Source organism: Schistocerca nitens, chromosome 10 (assembly GCF_023898315.1).
Source record: "Schistocerca nitens isolate TAMUIC-IGC-003100 chromosome 10, iqSchNite1.1, whole genome shotgun sequence".
Classification (NCBI taxonomy): Eukaryota; Metazoa; Arthropoda; class Insecta; order Orthoptera; family Acrididae; genus Schistocerca; species Schistocerca nitens.
In genome coordinates, this window is record NC_064623.1 from 194,122,769 (window position 1) to 194,143,497 (window position 20,729).

Sequence of the window (20,729 nt, forward strand, 5' to 3'; positions counted from 1 at the left end):
GACGTGTGCACAGGAGAAAACGTTGCCTAATGAATGGTAATTACGTTTTTCAGTGCGGACTGGGCCAGCGATCCTACAACTGTCAACGCGTACCACACATTCCAGTCCAACGCTATCAGTAAGTAATAAACACAAGAACTCTTTATCATGCAAATTAAGTAAAACCTGGACATAACAGAAAAATGAATATGAAATCCTGCAACAGTGTTCTTCATAGATTCTTTGGGTCACTGACTAAGAACCGGATGTCAGAATTACAAAATTGAAAACGGCGGATCCAATTTAGCGGATCAAAAATTAGAAATTTTGCGGATTCAAGTAGGCCTACGGGTTCAAAGTATTTTGAGGTCGCTGAGGATGAATTAGAAGTCGAAACTGCTGTTCTGAAGCCGGTCGCGGTGGTCTAGCGGTTCTAGGCACTCAGTCCGGAGCCGCGCGACTGCTACGGTCGCAGGTTCGACTCCTGCCTCGGGCATGAATGTGTGTGATGTCCTTAGGTTAGTTAGGTTTAAGTAGTTCTAAGTTCTAGGGGACTGATGACCATAGATGTTAAGTCCCATAGTGCTCAGAGCCATTTTTTTTTTTTTTTTTTTTTTTGCTGTTCTGAAATGTTGAAAGACGCTCGTTTTTTGCTCTCCTTTCATATTTTTTATAATATTTAATCCCCCATTTTTGGTCGGTCAATGTCAAGCCCAGTTGGTTTTTAATTTTCTACACTTAAAAGCATACTGTGACTGAGGACGAGGGCAAGGTATTTCTGTTTTATTTTCTTAAAAACTGCAGTCTCTCCTCTCAAGTAGCCATAATGGAGTCCTTTTTCCTGCCTAGACTGTCTAGCTTGAAAGCGTGACTCGTTCGTTTGAATACCTTGTCTGGACCAAGGAAGCCCCTTTACTTATTCTCACAAGCAGCAGTACCAACCTTTGAAACCTTGCCTCGCCTGCACGAATGGTGGCGCAAAGAGGTCCCCCTGCTTACTATAATACTTGACACAGCAATTTTGCGCGGCCTCGTTGGCTAGAAAGGCGAGCGCCACTTTCCGTCCCCACAAAGTTGTGACTCTGCTTTGAACAAGGTAGAGAGGCTGAATTCGCGAGAGAGATTGTGTTCCTGCCGTTGATGGGTAAGCGTGTGTTCCCAGAGGACAAAGATTTAGACTAACGTCTGTTAAGTTAGAAACCCCGAAACTTGAAAGCACGAGCGCTTGCTTGTTCTATTATACAGGGTGTACATTTTAAGTTGACAAGCCAGAATAACTTGAGAAAAATAAGCTTCACACGAAAAAGTGTGTAGAAACCAAAGTTGATTATTTTCGAGGGGGACGTCTGTTGGTGCTAAAATTAGCCCGCCACCCCAGCCCCCTGGAGTGGGGCTGGAGGCAATTTTAAAATTTCAAATGGGGACCCCCATGTTTTATTGCAGAATCAGATTCTGCATAAAAAACTACGTATACTTTGTCTTAAACATTAGTTTTGAATCTTTGTAGATGCCTGTAGATGGCGCTGTAATCCAAGAAAATCCATGTTCTCATTTTTGCGTGGAAAATGATTACGGATAGATCAAAAATACTTATTTACTTCGTAAATTTTGATTCTCTAAAACTAGAACTGTCCCTCTCTCCCCATAGGATGGGGTTTGAGAGAGAGGAATTAGAGTTTTACGAATGTTGAACCAAATATTAATTTTTTTCTGCAGATTCGGATAAGTATTGTTTGTTTCGTGGTCATGAGGCCACACAACTTTTAATTATCCAACAAATCATCTGACTAGCTAACTAACTAACCAAGCATCGTACTTAAGTATTTTTTTATTTATCCATAACCATTTTACACGCAAAAATGAGAACATGGATTTTCTTGAATTACCGTTAGTTAGACCTCATGCATGTGCAGACACCAGTGAGTATTTTTGTAACCGTTGTAAGTTGGCTGTTTAGGTTTTTATATTGGTAACGCCACGTAGTGCTCTGTATGACAATCACTGGCTGTGCTGTGTGCAGTCTGTGGCTGGTTGGCATTGTTGTGATATTCGGTATTGTGGTGTTGGGCAGTTGGATGTGAACAGCGCGTAGCGTTGCGCAGTTGGAGGTGAGCCGCTAGCAGTGGTGGATGTGGGGAGTGAGATGGCGGAGTTTTTAGAGCGGATGATCTGGACGTGTGTCCATCAGAGAGAGTAAATTTGTAAGACTGGATGTCATGAACTGATATATATATTCTGACTTTTGAACGCTATTACGGTAACTTTCATTTGCTAACTATGTCTATTAGTAGTTAGTGCCTTCAGTAGTTTGAATCTTTTATTTAGCTGGCAGTATTGGCGCTCGCTGTATTGCAGTAGTTCGAGTAACGAAGATTTCTGTAGCGGTCGCGCGGTTCCAGACTGTAGCGCCGGCGGTCGTCGTAGTCCGGGCAGAGTGACAAAACAGTACAGACGGCGACCTGTGGCGGAACTAACATCAGACTTTAATGCTGGACAGAGTACAAGTGTGTGTGAACACACAGTGCACCAAACACTCCTAGCGATGCGCCTGTGCAGCCGTCGACCCACGCACGTGCCAATGTTGACAACAAAACGTCGCCAACTACGACCGAAACGAGCACTTGCCCATCGGCACTGGACGCTGATGCAGTGGCAGAGCGTTCCATGGCCTGAAGAATCCCGATACCTTCTTCATCACGCCGATGGGAGAACACAAATCCGTCGTCTTCCAGGGCAACAGCTCTTTGACACCTGTAATGCCGGACAGAGACAAGCTAGCGGCTGCTCCATAATGTTCTAGGGAACATTCACTTGGGTATCCCTGGGTCCAGTGGACGTCGTCCAAGGAACCAAGAGGGCCAGTCACTATCGTACGCTGGTTACAGACTACGTACGCCCCTTCATGACGATCATGTTTCCCGACGGCAGCGGTATTTTTCAACAAGATAATGCGTCATGTCACAAGGCGAGAAGTATAATGAAGTGGTTCGAGGAACACAGTGGCGAGTTCCGGTTGATGTGCTGGCCCTTCAACTCTCCAGATCTGCACCCGAACGAACACATCTGGGAGTGACTGAAAGTTTGCGTCAGGGTTCATCGCCCCCTCACCGGATTTTACGGGAATTAGGTGACTTGTGTGGCGCCAACTCCCTCCCTCCCTCCAGCCATCTACCCAGGCCTCATTGCTTCCATGCCACGAAGCGTCTCCGCTGTTATCCGTGCCAAAGGTGGACATACCGGCTATTAAGAAAGTAGTCACAATGTTCTGGCTGATGAGTGTACAACCCGCAAACAACCGTAGATAAAACGCATGAAATTGTAAAGAACGTTTCATGGTCTGCGTAAGAAGAACAAATAAGTTAGTAAAAATAGCATTTGGCTTTCGTACGTCGTCACGAATTTCGCGTTGTCGTTGCGCTACTGTTTTGTTAAATTAAACCTAGAGCTGAGGGCGTTATATATCAAAATCCATTCTGATCACTGCATTCATTAAAGACTAATGCACTTCAGCGCACACCAGGAGGAAAACTTGCAGACCAGAAGCCGAACGCTGTTTAGCGGACAGCTGCCAATCGCTGACGACATGGACATCCACGAATAGCATGTTTCCTTACATCTTCTCTTACGTCTTGACTAGCCAATCATATTAGAGGGCCAATTAAAAGTTTTACAACAGTGACGTCAGACATCGATAGTCTGTAATAAATACACTCCTGGAAATTGAAATAAGAACACCGTGAATTCATTGTCCCAGGAAGGGGAAACTTTATTGACACATTCCTGGGGTCAGTTACATCACATGATCACACTGACAGAACCACAGGCACATAGACACAGGCAACAGAGCATGCACAATGTCGGCACTAGTACAGTGTATATCCACCTTTCGCAGCAATGCAGGCTGCTATTCTCCCATGGAGACGATCGTAGAGATGCTGGATGTAGTCCTGTGGAACGGCTTGCCATGCCATTTCCACCTGGCGCCTCAGTTGGACCAGCGTTCGTGCTGGACGTGCAGACCGCGTGAGACGACGCTTCATCCAGTCCCAAACATGCTCAATGGAGGACAGATCCGGAGATCTTGCTGGCCAGGGTAGTTGACTTACACCTTCTAGAGCACGTTGGGTGGCACGGGATACATGCGGACGTGCATTGTCCTGTTGGAACAGCAAGTTCCCTTGCCGGTCTAGGAATGGTAGAACGATGGGTTCGATGACGGTTTGGATGTACCGTGCACTATTCAGTGTCCCCTCGACGATCACCAGTGGTGTACGGCCAGTGTAGGAGATCGCTCCCCACACCATGATGCCGGGTGTTGGCCCTGTGTGCCTCGGTCGTATGCAGTCCTGATTGTGGCGCTCACCTGCACGGCGCCAAACACGCATACGATCATCATTGGCACCAAGGCAGAAGCGACTCTCATCGCTGAAGACGACACGTCTCCATTCGTTCCTCCATTCACGCTTGTCGCGACGCCACTGGAGGCGGGCTGCACGATGTTGGGGCGTGAGCGGAAGACGGCCTAACGGTGTGCGGGACCGTAGCCCAGCTTCATGGAGACGGTTGCGAATGGTCCTCGCCGATACCCCAGGAGCAACAGTGTCCCTAATTTGCTGGGAAGTGGCGGTGCGGTCCTCTACGGCACTGCGTAGGATCCTACGGTCTTGGCGTGCATCCGTGCGTCGCTGCGGTCCGGTCCCAGGTCGACGGGCACGTGCACCTTCCGCCGACCACTGGCGACAACATCGATGTACTGTGGAGACCTCACGCCCCACGTGTTGAGCAATTCGGCGGTACGTCCACCCGGCCTCCCGCATGCCCACTATACGCCCTCGCTCAAAGTCCGTCAACTGCACATACGGTTCACGTCCACGCTGTCGCGGCATGCTACCAGTGTTAAAGACTGCGATGGAGCTCCGTATGCCACGGCAAACTGGCTGACACAGACGGCGGCGGTGCACAAATGCTGCGCAGCTAGCGCCATTCGACGGCCAACACCGTGGTTCCTGGTGTGTCCGCTGTGCCGTGCGTGTGATCATTGCTTGTACAGCCCTCTCGCAGTGTCCGGAGGAAGTATGGTGGGTCTGACACACCGGTGTCAATGTGTTCTTTTTTCCATTTCCAGGAGTGTAGAAGCACCTATCCATATGCAAAATCAGTCGTGCCCTGAGGAAGGCCGTTGCAATTCGACCGAAACGTCGGTTTTAGTTTATTATTGTTTTTAGTTTTTTAGCAACGACGTGGCATAATACCAAGAAGAATTTTAATCACTATGACACCGGCCGCCGGAGCCTACGTTCTTATACAATTGAATATAGTTCCTTCTAGTAAACAATCCTTCGTGTCTTATTGCTGTGTACGAATTAAAATTTCACTTGATACGGTGAAAGAGGATGCTTGCTTTTTGAAATAAAAAGTATGCATTTATTACTTAAGATCATTCTATGAAGGCATCCTTCCTTATATTCCCTCCTGAATATCGGCGTTTATGACGAAAAGTTACCGTCAGGGAATCGTAACCTTCTCTGTTTTCGGCTCTTGAGGAAGAATGTCTGTACCATTCCTCAACGGACATTCCCCATCAAAAGTATCCCCAGGACAGCTCAAGCTATCACACAGGCAAAGCTGCACACATCACTTATTAATGTCCACTCATAGGAGTCCGGATACTTTTAACTGACTAGTATATTGTTAATTAAATTCTGAGAAAATGTATCCCAGACAAGAAATTTAAAGCCTAGTGTAGGTGAGAGTGCATTCATTTGTGTGGATGTAAGGTAAAGTGATATTGCTGCTTATTTCTACTGTTTAGTCCGAGTGTATAGCCTAAATTCTTACTATAGTGACAAACTTCCTTACAGGAAGAAATATAAATATTTGCAGATGCTTTTCTGAATGTCCATCTGCGTTAACTATTGCATTTTCCCGCTCAACACAATTACAGCTGACGTCGTCCTTTACGCGCTGTCAATGACTGTCTTAAAATTGTTCCTTGTCAGGGCAGTAGGTGACGTCTTGACTAGTCGAAGCTGTCTTAACACACAATTTTTTTTCATTTTCCAGCTATTCCAGCAGCAATTCTGGACTTTCCATTCTACGACCTAGGAGTTGAGTGAGTATTACCAAATATCACCTGTATCAGAATGGCTAATTACTTCTTGTACCGCTCATTTGATATATATATATATATATATATATATATATATATATATATATATATATATATCTGTGTGTGTGTGTGTGCGTGTGTGTGTGTGTGTGTGTGTGTGTGCGCGTGTGGTTGCTCTAGGGTAGCTGGCGACAGTAACGACTAACACTGTACCCACATGTCTAGCAACTGGAGGCAAGAAAGGCTGGTAGCAAAACTAACGGAAAGTGAACAGTAGTCTATTACGTACTGTAGATTTGATTCGAGTGTGGACTGTTTGCCTGAAGTATGTTGTTTGCTGGAGAGTAGGCTAACCATATGGTTTATTAGCTATTGCTACACTTCATGCATACTAAAATAATCACATTTTGTATTTCTTTAAGACAGTGGCGAATTTTTGTCCAACATGTTGAACATGATGGTTCAGGGTTTAAGGAACTATAATAATTAACTCGTAACAAATTAAAACACTCAATTTGCTACTTTACGAAACTTAACAAGCTTAAAAAGCAAGGTACGAATGGAATAAGTTACATAAAATGGGAAAGTAGCGACATATATCATTATTTATTTTACATCGTGTTAATTCATACATAGGGACTTCCGTCGTCACCCCCTTACCCCCGCCCCCTTCCTCTGTGATGCAATACGCATAACCCTACTGCCTGCATGTACTGTTATTCAAGCAAAATTGAGTGAAAGTATTTCATTTACACTGAAACTTTTTCTCTGCAAATCAATATGTCTTGATTATTGATTATCTTTTATTGAGTTTTTGTTTATTTAATTTTTTAATAAAATAATTTTAGTATATTAGTGTATTTTGCACAACTGATTTTTTACATTATATTTTGCTAATGCTAGAAGTAACTATAAGTAACTTTTGGTTTAAACCTCCTATCGCTCCAATAGTAATTCTTATAATAATAATAATAATAATAATTCAAATAAATATTTTTAGTTGACTACAATATGAGAGTGCTATTACAGGAGCTATTTTTTGTCATGTCATTAGTGTTAAACAATTATTTCAACTTGTTGCCCTATGACTTCCGGAAATCAAAAGTGCAATTATGCAGCCCCAATTTTTAATAGTAGTCTAGATCTAATGGAACAACTAGTTTACTGTTGCTAGTCACTGGTTATTTATCTCCACGACGCGTTTCAAAGGTTTAAACCTCCATCATCAGGTCAATCTAATTGGTTAGTGTTTTGTTTCTCCATTAGACAGTGCCAAAAGTTCGTCCAAAAAACGTAACACAACACACACAAATATCCATACTAACAAATGTAAATCGACCTAATGATGGAGGTTTAAACCTTTAAAACGCGTCTTGGAGATAAATAAAGTGACTGGTAGCGGTAAACCCTGTTGATTCATTTAATGTCAATAACGGTCACTGTAAAGCCTAACCTAAACTGTTCGCATTTAGAATCTAGATCTAATTATTATCGATGGGATAAATTCTCTTTCCCAGCCTATTGGTTATTTTATCTGAATCAGCAAAATTGAAAACAATAATATTGTCGATGCTACTGCTTGGACAATGAAATCAGTTGGATGTGGGAAACTTCCTTAAAAAAAAAAAAAAACACCTACGCTCGCCGGCTTCTCGACTTTCGTCGTTTATCTGCCAGACGGACTCAATCCGGGTCTGACGCGCCTCCCCGTCCTGGAAGTGGTGCTTTAATGCGCGCGGATATCCGGGACTTAACAAAGTAAGTTACACATTTCGCCCAGGACGCAGTACCCAAGCCTTCCGCGGTGAGAAAAATAGGATGCATGCCTCCCGGACCCTTCTGGTCAACCTGGGGCACAACATCCAAGGGCGCCACGGTCAGGGAAGCAACCAAGTCCTCCCGTTGAATTCACGTAGTAACATACATACTTCTAGCCGAAGCTATAAAACATTTTTATTCATAAGTAAGAAGGAAAAACGCTTCTGATTACTCTGCTATTGCTTAAAAATTATTTGGTGGTTTTTGTACCAGTTTGTTTAGCGATATCCAGGGTGCACCATGTAGAGGCGGACTGCCTCATGTTTCACTGTATAGGAAACTAATTTCACATATTGTTTTCTTCTAATTTTTTCATCCTTAAATTAGCCACTTGTTGGTTCACGAGTTTTAAATTCGAACTACTTCTTTTCTTCTTTTTGTTTTTGAGAAAGTGATTGCAATTTTGGTGTATCTGTGTATATGTGACCTGTAGGAGTAGAACACTATGGTACTTGCTGTGGACGCTTCCAGAAGCATTCGTCGTTTCTTATTTTTGCCCACATGGACGAAGGAAGTCTACTCAATAGTCGCAGAATGTTCGTAGTTTTTCACATACAAACATCGTTGACATTATGTTCTCAACAAAACAGTCAGCAACCATAGAAGGATCCAGCACTGACAAACCTATACAAGAAAGAAACTTCGCGATTTGATGTTTGTTATCCTTCACCACCAGCTCTGTGGTAGATGAAATTTACAACGTTGGATTCTTGCATTAGTCCAAACTTCACTTCTACCTTGCATTAAACTTCCTCCAAACTCTGAAAGTTCATAGAGCCGGCCGGGGTGGCCGAGCGGTTCTAGGCTCTACAGTCTGGAACCGCGCGACCGCTAAGGTCGCAGGTGCGAATCATGCCTACGGCATGGATGTGTGTGATGTCCTTAGGTTAGTTAGGTTTAAGTAGTTCTAAGTTCTAGGGGACTGATGACTTCAGAAGTTAAGTCCCATAGTGCTCAGAGCCATTTGAACCTTTTCAGACATAGAGCATCACATTTGTCAAAAACTGTTGGTTCAAATGGCTCTGAGCACTATGGGACTCAACATCTGAGGTCATCAGTCCCTGGAACATAGAACTACTTAAACCTAACTAACCTAAGGACATCTCACACATCCATGCCCGCGGCAGGATTCGAATCTCCGACCGTAGCGGTCGCGCGGTTCCAGACGGAAGCGCCTAGAACCGCTCGGCCACAACGGCCGGCCAACAGCTGTGGAAAGGACACATTGAAAAGGTGAAGTTTTCTTATCGTTCAACAAAGAAAGAGAACCATTGGAATATAACGTCCATTAACAAGACTATGGATCGCAAATAGTTGCTAAAAGACTTAATTCAATGCTTGAAAGCTCCATCAACATGTATTGTGTCAAACTACGTATTTAGAGGTTTCATCTTCAAAGTATATTACAAAATTCTTGTCAGCATCATCATATAACTAATTGTCCATCTGCAGTATTCACACTTAATGTATTCAGAACAAGATGAACCTCCTTCAAATGGTTCAAATGGCTCTGAGCACTATGGGACTCAACTGTTGAGGTCATTAGTCCCCTAGAACTTAGAACTAGTTAAACCTAACTAACCTAAGGACATCACACACATCCATGCCCGAGGCAGGATTCGAACCTGCAACCGTAGCGGTCTTGCGGTTCCAGACTGCAGCGCCTTTAACCGCACGGCCACTTCGGCCGGCGAACCTCCTTCATACTTGTTGGTAAATAGTATAGAATTTTCCGTCCGGCACTGTAAATTGGTTCACGAAACCTGTAGAAATCGCTTCCGCGTATTCTTTTTCCAGTTAATTATACACACTATGTGATTAAAAGTATCCGGACACTCTCAAAAACTTACGTTTTTCATATTTGGTGCATTGTGCTGCCACCTACTGCCAGCTACTCCATGTCAGCGACCTCAGCAGTCATTAGACATCGTGAGACAGCAAACTGGGGCGCTCCGTGGAACTAACAGACTTCGAACGTGAACAGCTGACTGGATGTCACTACCGTCATACGTCTGTACGCAAGATTTCCACGCTCCTAAACACCCCTAGGTCCACTGTTTCCTATGTGATAGTAAAGTGGAAACGTGAAGGGACACGTACAGCATAAAAGCGTACAGGCCGACCTCGTCTGTTGACTGACAAGAGACCGCCGCCAGTTGAAAAGGGTTGTAATGTGTAATAAGCAGAGATCTATCCAGACCATCACACAGAAATTCCAAACTGCACCAGAATCCACTGCAAGTACAGTGACAGTTAGGTGGGAGGTGAGAAAACTTTGATTTCATATTCGAGCGGCTGCTCATAAGCCACACATCACGCCACTAAATGCCAAACGACGCCTCGATTGGTGTAAGGAGTGTAATCAATGGACGACTGAACAGTGGAAAAGTGGAGTGACGAATCGCAGCGCACAGTGTAGTGATCCGATGGCAGAGTGTGGGTGTGGCGAATGTCCAGTAAACGGGCATCTGTTAGCGTGTGTAGTGCCAACAGTAAAATTCGGAGGCGGTGGTGTTATGATGTGGTGGTGTTTTTCGCGGATGGGGCTTGCACTCCTTGTTGTTTTGCGTGGGAGTATCACAGCGCAGGCCAACATTGATGTTTCAAGCACCTTCTTGCTTCCGACTGTTGAAGAGGAATTCGGGGATGGCGATTGCATCTTTCAACACGATCGAGCACCTGTTCATAATGCACAGCCTGGGACGGAGTGATTACACGACAATAGCATCCCTGTAATGGACTGGCTTGCACAGAGTCGTGACCCGAATCCTATAGATGTTTTGGAACGCCGACTTCGTGCCAGCCCTCACCGACCGATATCGGTCCCTCTCCTCAGTGCAACCCTCCGTGAAGAATGGGCTTCCATTCCCCAAGAAACCTTCCAGCACGTGATTGAACGTATGCTGCGAGAGTGGAAGCTGTCATCAAGGCTAAGGGTGAGCCAAAACCATATTGAATTCCAACATTACCGATGGAGGGAGCCACGAACTTGTAAGTCATTTTCAGCCAGGTGTCTGGATACTTTTGATCACATAGTGTATACGTTTTGATGGTCTGTGACATATATATTCTGTAGCTTTCTTCTTCAGATCACAAACTCTTTTCTGTCTCTGAATTTTACCACCAGCTGTTTCTTTATGGTTGTAGTTGACTTGATTCTGGAGCACATCGGTGTCTTCAGTGGAGACAGTTGTTACTCGTATAAAACTTTTGCAACTGTTAATGTTGCACGCCAATCACGCTACACCACATTTTACCAATTTTTGGAATCCGATAGCGTCTTCTTGTTGTGATCTTCAGTCCTGGGACTGGTTTGATGCAGCTCGCCATGCTACTCTATCCTGTGCAAAGTTCATCATCTCCCAGTACCTACTGCAACCTACATCCTTCTGAATCAGCCTAGTGTATTGATCTCTTGGTCTCCCTCTACGATTTTTACCCTCCACGCTGCCCTCCAATACTAAATTGGTGATCCATTGATGCCTCAGAACATGTCCTACCAACCCATCCCTTCTTCTAGTCAAGTTGTGCCACAAACTCCTCTTCTCCCCAATCCTATTCAATACCTCTTCATTAGTTATGTGATCTACACATCTTCAACATTCTTCTGTAGCACCACATTTCGAAAGCTTCTATTCTCTTCTTGTCCAAACTGTTTATCGTCCATGTTTCGCTTCCATAGATGGCTACACTCCATACAAATACTTTCAGAAACGACCTCTTGACAAATCTATACTCGATGTTAACAAATTTCTCGTCTTCAGAAACGCTTTCCTTGAAATTGCCAGTCTACATTTTATATCCTCTCTACTTCGACCATCACCAGTTATTTTGCTCCCCAAATAGCAAAACTCCTTTACTGCTTTAAGAGTCTCATTTCCTAATCTAATTCCCTCAGCATCACCCGACTTAATTCGATTACATTCCATTATCCTCGTTTTGCTTTTGTTGATGTTCATCTTATATCCTCCCTTCAAGACTCTGTCCAGTCCGTTCAACTGCTCTTCCAGGTCCTTTGCTGTCTCTGCCAGAATTACAATGTCATCGGCGAACCTTAAAGTTTTTCTTTCTTCTCCATGGATTTTAATTCCTACTCAATATACAGATTGAATAACATCGCGGAGAGGCTACAAACCTGTCTCACTCCCTTACCAACCACTGCTTCCCTTTCATGTCCCTCGACTCTTATAATTGCCATCTGGTTTCTGTACAGATTGTAAATAGCCTTTCGCTCCCTGTATTTTACCCCTGCCACGTTCATAATTTGAAACAGAGTATTCCAATCAACATTGTCAAAAGCTTTCTCCAAGTCTACAAATGCTAGAAACGCAGGTTTGCCTTTTCTGAATCTAGCTTCTAAGATAAGTCAAAGGGTCAGTATTGCCTCACGTGATCCCATATTTCTACGGAATCCAAACTTATCTTCCCGAGGTCGGCTTCTACCAGTTTTTCCATTCGTCTGTAAAGAATTCGCGTTAGTATTTTGCAGCCGTGATTTGTGAAACTGATAGTCCGGTAATTTTCACATCTGTCAACGCCTGCTGTCTTTGGGATTGGAATTATTATATTCTTCTTGAAGTCTGACGGTATTTCGCCTGTCTCATACATTTTGCTATCCCAGATGGTAGAGTTTTGTCTTTCTAAAGTAGAATATTCCTTCCCGGTCTACTCACAGTAACTGCAGCAGCGTCGGAGGACATGTCCAAAAGAGCAGATAGCATTGGTGTTCTAGCAGCTCCCGAAGAATGAAATTACAATGTAATCCAGACCATTAGCTGCTTCCACTGGTTGATAAATATCAACTTGGAGAGTTGAAAATGCGTGCCCCAACCGGGACTCAAACCTGTGATCTCCTGCTTACGTGACAGACGCTCTATCCGAATGAGCCACCGAGGATACAGAGCAGAGTGCATCTGCAGGGACTTACCTCTGACACGCTCCCCGTGAGACTCATGCTTCGAACTTACTGCCCACGCACTGCATTTGTAGTTCTCCTGTCCACTACACTCACTACTCACGGTAGTGAATCTACCGATTCCCGTAAAAGTTTGCCTTATTTATATGAAGATGGTATCTATTCTTTTGGACATGTCCGAAAGAACAGATACGATCTTCATATAAATGAGGCTTACCGGCCAATGATCTTCTTCAGTGCGGATGCACTCACATTGCTCAAACTCTTGAGGGAATCGGTAGATTGGCTACCGCGAGTAATGAGTATAGTGGGCAGGAGAACTACAAATGTAGCCGGCCGGAGTGGCCGTGCGGTTCTGGGCGCTACAGTTTGGAGCCGAGCGACCGCTACGGTCGCAGGTTCGAATCGTACCTCGGGCATGGATGGTGTGTGATGTCCTTAGGTTAGTTAGGTTTAATTAGTTCTAAGTTCTAGGCGACTGATGACCTCAGAAGTTAAGTCGCATAGTGCTCAGAGCCAACTACAAATGTAGTGTGTGGACAGTAAGTTGGACTCGTGGTTCTCACGGGGAGCGTGCCAGACATGCCCCTGCAGTTGCACTATCGTCTGTGTCCTCAATGGCTCAATGGCTCAGTCTGCCATGTAAGCAGGAGCTTCCGTGTTTGAGTCCCGCTTGGGGTACATATTTTCAACTGTCCCCGTTGATATTTATCGAAGCCTGTAAGCAGCTAATGGTCTGGATTTCATTGTAATTTCATAGTTCACTATGAGACTACCTGACGTAAACAGAAACCTACCCTCACAAAATAGCACTCCCGACGAGGCATGGTTGGGTGAGATCTTCTAGCTGCTGGTACTTAGACTTGTTCGGGAGGCAAGGGTTCTGCTACCTGCAACGCCAACCTGCTTGTGGGAGGCTTCGGTCCTGCCCCCTATCGTCTCACACTAAGACCACTGTACAAATGAACAGTGCATTGTCAGAAGAGGGTGGATGTAGTGCGTTTCCTGTAGACACAGTTTTGCTGCGATACGGATAAATGCGCCATCTCAGAGTGCGAGCGATGTGGTGCAGCAACTGGAAACGTACTCCAGAGTTGAAATTCTCGGAACGTTACAATTCTTGTGGACACAACATGGGAATTCCACAAAGATTCGCCGTGAAATCCTGGCACAGACACGTGGGTGATGTTGATTGGGAAGTCCGATCTTGCACCGTGTGATTTCTGTCTTTGCCGGCTGCTGTGGCCGAGCGGTTCTAGACGCTTCAGTCTGGAACCGCGCGATTGCTACTGTCGCAGGTTCGAATCCTGCCTCGGGCACGGATGTGTGTGCTGTTCTTAGGTTAGTTAGGTTTAAGTAGTTCTAAGTTCTAGGGGACTGATGACCTCAGATGTTGTCCCATAGTGCTCAGAGCCATTTGGACCATTCCTACCTTTTTGGTGAGCTGCAAGAGCATCTGGGGGGGGGGGGAAAGAGATATTACAACTATGAAGATGTTCACACGGCGGTTCTCCAATGGCTCTGCAACCGAGGATCAGATTTCTGTCGACAAGGAACTGAACTACTAGTAGAACATTCGTACCGTTGTTTCGGAGACTTGGTGGGTATGTTGAAAAGCCGTGTCATGTTTCTGTGTCACACTGACGTACTGTGCAGCACTGAATAAGTTATTTGTCCTGCCATAAGAACGTGTAACTTTTATGTTCTACCGTGCGGGGTAGCCGCCCGGTCTCAGGCGTCTTGTCACGGCCCGCGCGGCTCCCCCCGTCGGAGGTTCGAGTCCTACCTAGGGCATGGGTGTGTGTGTCGTCCTTAGCGTAACTTAGTCCAAGTTAGATTGAGTAGTGCGTAAGCTTAGGGTCCGATGACCTCAGCAGTTTGGTCGTGTAAGATCTTACCACAAATTTCCAATTTTTTTTAAGTCCACTCATAATATGCTGTGTTGTCGCACTGATGTTTGTTGCGAGTTTCTCTTTTTGCGTAACTTATTCCGTATAAAATCTTAATGTATCTTCATTCAGATAGACATTAGGATTATAATACACGCCAAACGTATCGCTGTCGAAAAGACAAGGCTAGACTTACGGTAGGCGTAGAGGATTTCAGGCAACCACTTTTCCAGCGCTAGGTATGTGAATTGAATGAGGAAAAGCCTTAATAAGTTATACAATGCGAAGTACGCTCTGCCACGCACTTAATGGTAGTTTTCAAAGAATGCGTGTAGAGGTAAATGAACCTGATGGCTGCAACTGGTAGCGTTCCTAAACAATGAAATGTTGTAATTTGTTTCCAATGGCGAAATTGTAAAAATCTGAATTGTATACCACAGAGTATGTAAAATTATGCAAGTACACTGTTCAGTTACATTAATGTGACCGCTTTCTATGTGTGACGTGCATTAACAGGCGGCAGCTGGCAGCACTAGCAATGGAGGGTATACAGGGTGTGCGGAAATACCCGTTACAAACTTCAGTCACTTGTAGAGGGGAGTGAGTACATACTATATTTGTTAGGTTGTTTCACTACGTGGTATTCATGGTGAGAGAGGGGGGGGGGTAGTGATTACGTCAAATTGGATGACGTCATTTGAAGTCTCACCGGTTCAAGTCTCATTCAGGAGTCTGTGCGTGTTAGAGGTGGTATGGAGTGTTGAAGGTGGCAGAGATGTAGTTGTTGTTCATCACAGCACACCAGACGGCACTGGGATTAACATCGACTACACGCGCAATTGCTCGTGTACTCGCCGACGGGTTCTTTTCAACATGAGGCGTCTTCCAGTTCGGGTATGCTGTGTCTCCTTGGAGCACCACTGCCACGCCTGCTCAGGATGAAGATACTCAATCCTCGAAGTCGTCGGGTAATTGTGGCGAAAAGGGTGTCTGGCGGTGCCGGACATTGTGCACAACGATCTTCATAAAGGTGGCGAGCAGCTCTTCCACTATCAGGCGATCATTGTAGGCAAATCCACCCCTTCCTTCCGTCTCCTCGATTTCTATATCACCATTTATGGCCGTCCTATCGCCCTCACCCCCACCCTTAAGTACCTTGGAGTCACCCTTGACCGTCGCCTCTCCTGGACCCCCCATGTCTGGACAATCCAAGCCAAGGCACGCTCCCGACTCCGTCTCCTCAAGCTCCTTTCTGGCCGTACATGGGGTCTAGACCCCTCCACCGTCCTCCACACCTATAAATCCCTCATCCGCCCTACCTTCTGCTACGCCCACCCTGCCTGGATCTCCGCTCCTCCTACCTTTTACAAATCCCTTCAAATCCTAGAACGCCATGTTCTCCGCCTCGCCTATCGCATCTGTCTCCCCTCCCCCATGCGGATCCTGTAGGTCCTAATTCCGTTCCCGCACCTCCTCCTTTTCCTCGAATGGATACGGATCCTCTACACCTCCTAAACTTGATCCCCCTCACCCACTAGTCTCTCCCATCCTCTCCCCCCCCCTCCGTCTGCTGACGCGCCTGTATTCCCACGTCCCGCCTGCTCTCCATCTCTCCACTCTCCATACCTTCTCCCAAGGTGGCTTCCACCAACTCCCCCTCCCTGATGATGCCCTTATCCCCTCCATCTACCCCTTCTGTCAACTTTGATCCTCCCTATCCCCTCCCTGTATTTCCTTAGGGCACCCTCTCTCCCTTCCTCCTCCCTTCCTCCCTCCCTCCTCCCACCGGGCTTCCCCTACCCCCTAACCTTCTTCCCTCCCCCTCCCATCTCCACTGCCACTGGCATCTACACTCTCCCCTCTCCCTCCTCCACCGCTTTTTCCCCTTTTGGCAGGTCCCCGGACTCGCACACGTCAAGTGAACATTTGCGCGCCGGAGATCATCGCCATCGGTTCTGTGTGTGTGCCGTCGTGTTCGTGCTTCGGCGTTTTCACCGCACCACGCTCCATCGTTGACGTGTGTTATCTCAGTCAACAGTGTTCGTGTACAGTCGCCTCTCCTGGACCCACCATCTCTGGACAATCCAAGCCAAGGCACGCTCCCGACTCCGTCTCCTCAAGCTCCTTTCTGGCCGTACATGGGGTCTAGACCCCTCCACCATCCTCCACACCTATAAATCCCTCATCCGCCCTACCCTCTTCCATGCCCACCCTGCCTGGATCTCCGCTCCTCCTACCTTTTACAAATCCCTTCAAATCCTAGAACGCCATGTTCTCCGCCTCGCCTATCGCATCTGTCTCCCCTCCCCCATGCGGATCCTGTATGACCTAATTCCGTTCCCGCACCTCCTCCTTTTCCTCGAATGGATACGAATCCTCTACACCTCCCGTAAACTTGATCCCCCTCACCCACTAGTCTCTCCCATCCTCTCCCCCCCCCCCCTCCGTCTGCTGCCGCGCCTGCATTCCCACGTCCCACCTGCTCTCCATCTCTCCACTCTCCATACCTTCTCCCAAGGTGGCTTCCACCAACTCCCCCTCCCTGATGATGCCCTTATCCCCTCCATCTACCCCTTCTATCAACTTTGATCCTCTCTATCCCCTCCCTGTATTTCCTTAGGGCACCCTCTCTCCCTTCCTCCTCCCTTCCTCCTCCCCCCGGGCTTCCCCTACCCCCTAACATTCTTCCCTCCCCTCCCATCTCCACTGCCACTGGCGTCTACACTCTCCCCTCTCCCTCCTCCACCGCTTTTTCCCCTTTTGGCAGGTCCCCGGACTCGCACACGTCAAGTGAACATTTGCGCGCCGGAGATCATCGCCATCGGTTCTGTGTGTGTGCCGTCGTGTTCGTGCTTCGGCGTTTTCACCGCACCACGCTCCATAGTTGACGTGTGTTATCTCAGTCAACAGTGTTCGTGTACAGTGCTGACCGTTTTTTTTTATTTTTTACTAAACCTGTGAACGGCTCCGTGTTTTTTACTCATGTGTCTACTGTTTTATGTCCACCATTATGTTATGTTTTTCTGTATCTTCATTGTTTCTATTTGTACTGACTGTGGCCGAAGAGCGGCGTAATATTGCCGCTGCCGGCCCACCTTTTGTATAAGGTGTCAAAATAACAATAAAGAAAAAAAACACTCTTCCACTACCGTGAGCTCCGCCATACAGAATGATTATGTTGGTGTATTCTGCAAACGTCTACTTACAGATACTTGATGAGGCTCGAATCAGATTAGAGAGGCAGAACAAACGTCAAATGACATCAGCCGATCCAAGGTAACCACCTACACCCTTCCTCCCCCCCCCCCCCCTCCGCCCCGCCCAACCGTGACTACCCTGTTGCAAACCTACCTAGCAAAATATGTTTTCAAACGGCAGTTGGACGGAAATTGTACGTTTCTGGACATGGGTTCTTATTCAGAACACTATGTACTCGCTCCCGTCTACAGGTCCTAGAAGTTTGTAACGGAAATTTCCGAACACCCTGTATGAAGCGTGTGAGGCGGATGTGGAAACAGTGCAATCGTTGTGGCAATGTGGAAAGGGAGCCATTTATCTGGCGCCCAAAGGGCATGATCATTGGCTTTCGAGCCAAGAGGGATAGGATTTCCAAAACAGCAAAGTTTGTAAACAGTTCTCGTAGCTCCGTAGTTGAAGAATACTGTGCTTACCAAATGGCGTTACCCAAAGTTCGAAGTGCAATAGCCGGCCGGTGTGGTCGAGCGGTTCTAGGCGCTTCAGTCTCGAACTGCGCGAACGCTACGGTTGCAGGTTCGAATCCTGCCTCGGGCGTGGATGTGTGTGATATCTTTACGTTAGTTAGGTTTAAGTAGTTCTAAGTTCTAGGGGACTGATGACCTCAGATGTTAAGTCCCATAGTGCTCAGAGCCATTTGAAGTGCAATAGCCACTCACAGGCGGCCGGTGTTCGGAAATTCCCATTACAGACCTATAGAACTTGTAGAGGAGAGCGAGTGCATAATATTCTCAATAGGAACCCATGTCTGTAAACATACCATTTCCGTACTACAGCCGTTTGACCACATGTTTGCTCGAAGGGTAGTCTTGCTGTACCACGGGCAGTAAATGTGAAGAGTGAACAACCGTTGCGGATATGTGTACGAGAGAATAGACGGTCAACCTTTGAGCAACTGACCGCCCAGATGTACCAAGGCGCTAACAACAGTGTCTCCTCAATGACCGTTTAGCGATCGCTGTTGCGTGTAGGCCTGGAGCAGACACCTGGTTCATGCGCCCACTGCCGACTGCTGTCCATCGGCGACAAAGGCTGGATTTTACTCGCCAGTAATGCAACAGGGCGTACACTGAGTGACGACAAGTGACTTTTTCAGATCAGTGACGTTTTACACATCATCGGCATGAAATGTTTGGAAGCAAACACCCTGTAACAGTCGCTGAAAGGCTCGAGGCAGGAGGATGGAGCGTAATGGTCTGGAAAATGTCTTCATGGCATCCCCTGGGTGATCTCGTTAGTTTGGAAGGCACTGTGCATAACGCAATTTGTGGTGTGCGTACTGTAAGACCTTCGGTAACACACAATCAGATTATTTGACTTGTCGCTCTAACGAAGTAGGCGAGTGTCAGCAATATGTGTTGTGGTCTTATTGTGGCGTGTTTATCTTCTGCCGTTAGGTCTGCTTACAGTAGCAGATTGACGGTGGCCAACTTTAAACAGAACTTGATTAATTTTCACACAAATTTATTAAAATAATAAAAAACATAGACATTACTTAACTTGATTCTGGATGCTGTTTACAATTGAAAATCTGAAGTTCCTTTGGTCTTGGTACGTTAATCTTATTCTCACATATCTGTGATACTTGACAAAGTGTCTATTCATTTATCTTCATGGCATATACTTGGCGAAGTGTCTATTCATTTATCTTCATGGTTATGTCCAGGAATATGGTAATCTTATGAGGCGCAGACTGAAACTTGACTATAGACTGGTACAGACTGGTGCAGACAAATGCAGACTGGTACAGACTGGTGAAGACAAATGCAGACTAATGCAGACTAATCGGAGTTCTGTACACTCGTTATAATACCTCGTGCGTTCATGTATCAGTGCGTGAGTCTGATCCGCGAGGAGAAAAGGTTCTACATTAGCAGCAATCTCATTGGCTGCGTTACATATTAATACGCGGATGGGCGGAAACAAAATTTGGTCCATCTCTAAGGCAGCGCCATCTCGTACTGTGGAGACAGACGAGCACTGCGCCTGCGCTGTTGTGCTTAGCGGGGCGCGCTCTAGTGGGAAAGATGTGTACACGCTGACTACGCAGAACTATGTACACAACACAATTATGCATCTATTCTTCGGGACCATGTAGACACCTATATGCTATTTGTTTCTCCTCGGCATGGTGGCATCTGCCACCATGAGAGTGTAACCACACAGCTCACAGTGTACTTGGGTGGTTCGAAGAGCATTTTACCTTGCTCTTCTGGCCATCAAATTCCCTGTATTTAAACCCAGTCAAGAATCTGTGAGACCACCTGGATTGGGGTGTTTGCGCCATGGGTCCTCAACCGAGAAACATAGAATCAGAATGGCTCCACATCCATGTTGGTGCCTTCAAGAACCTCATCGACTCTCATCCAGTATGTCTGTAGGTGTGGACATGGTCTGCCGTTATTGAGGGTTGAGTTGATTTGGGGGAGGAGAACAAACTGTGAGGTCATCGGTTTCGGGAAGGATGGGGAAGGAAGTCAGCCGTGCCCTTTCAAAGGAACCATCCCGACGTAAAGCGATTTAGGGAAATCACGGAAAACCTAAATCAGGGTGGCCGGACGCCCGTTTGAACCGTCGTCCTCCCGAATGCAAGACCAGTGTGCTAACCATTGTGCCACCTCGCTCGGTCGTTATTCAGGCAATTGACAGGCGGTCACATTAATGTGGATGGACACTGTAGAATTAGTTTTATATTACAAGAAATTTAATTCATGTTCATGCAAAACTTTGAACATAGCTGCTAAGGTTCAGTGACCGTGTGAGA

The 20,729-nt window shown here is 46.2% G+C and overlaps 1 protein-coding gene across 1 annotated transcript in view; it reads left to right on the plus strand.

Annotated features, from left to right (window-relative positions):
• The window catches only part of LOC126209990 (endothelin-converting enzyme homolog), a 309,515-nt gene that overhangs the window by 218,576 nt on the left and 70,210 nt on the right, over positions 1 to 20,729 (plus strand). The window contains exons 15-16 of the mRNA XM_049939099.1: positions 54 to 118; positions 6,043 to 6,091. Of these exons, the coding sequence (XP_049795056.1) occupies positions 54 to 118; positions 6,043 to 6,091 (114 nt within the window). The remainder of the gene's footprint in view (positions 1 to 53; positions 119 to 6,042; positions 6,092 to 20,729) is intronic.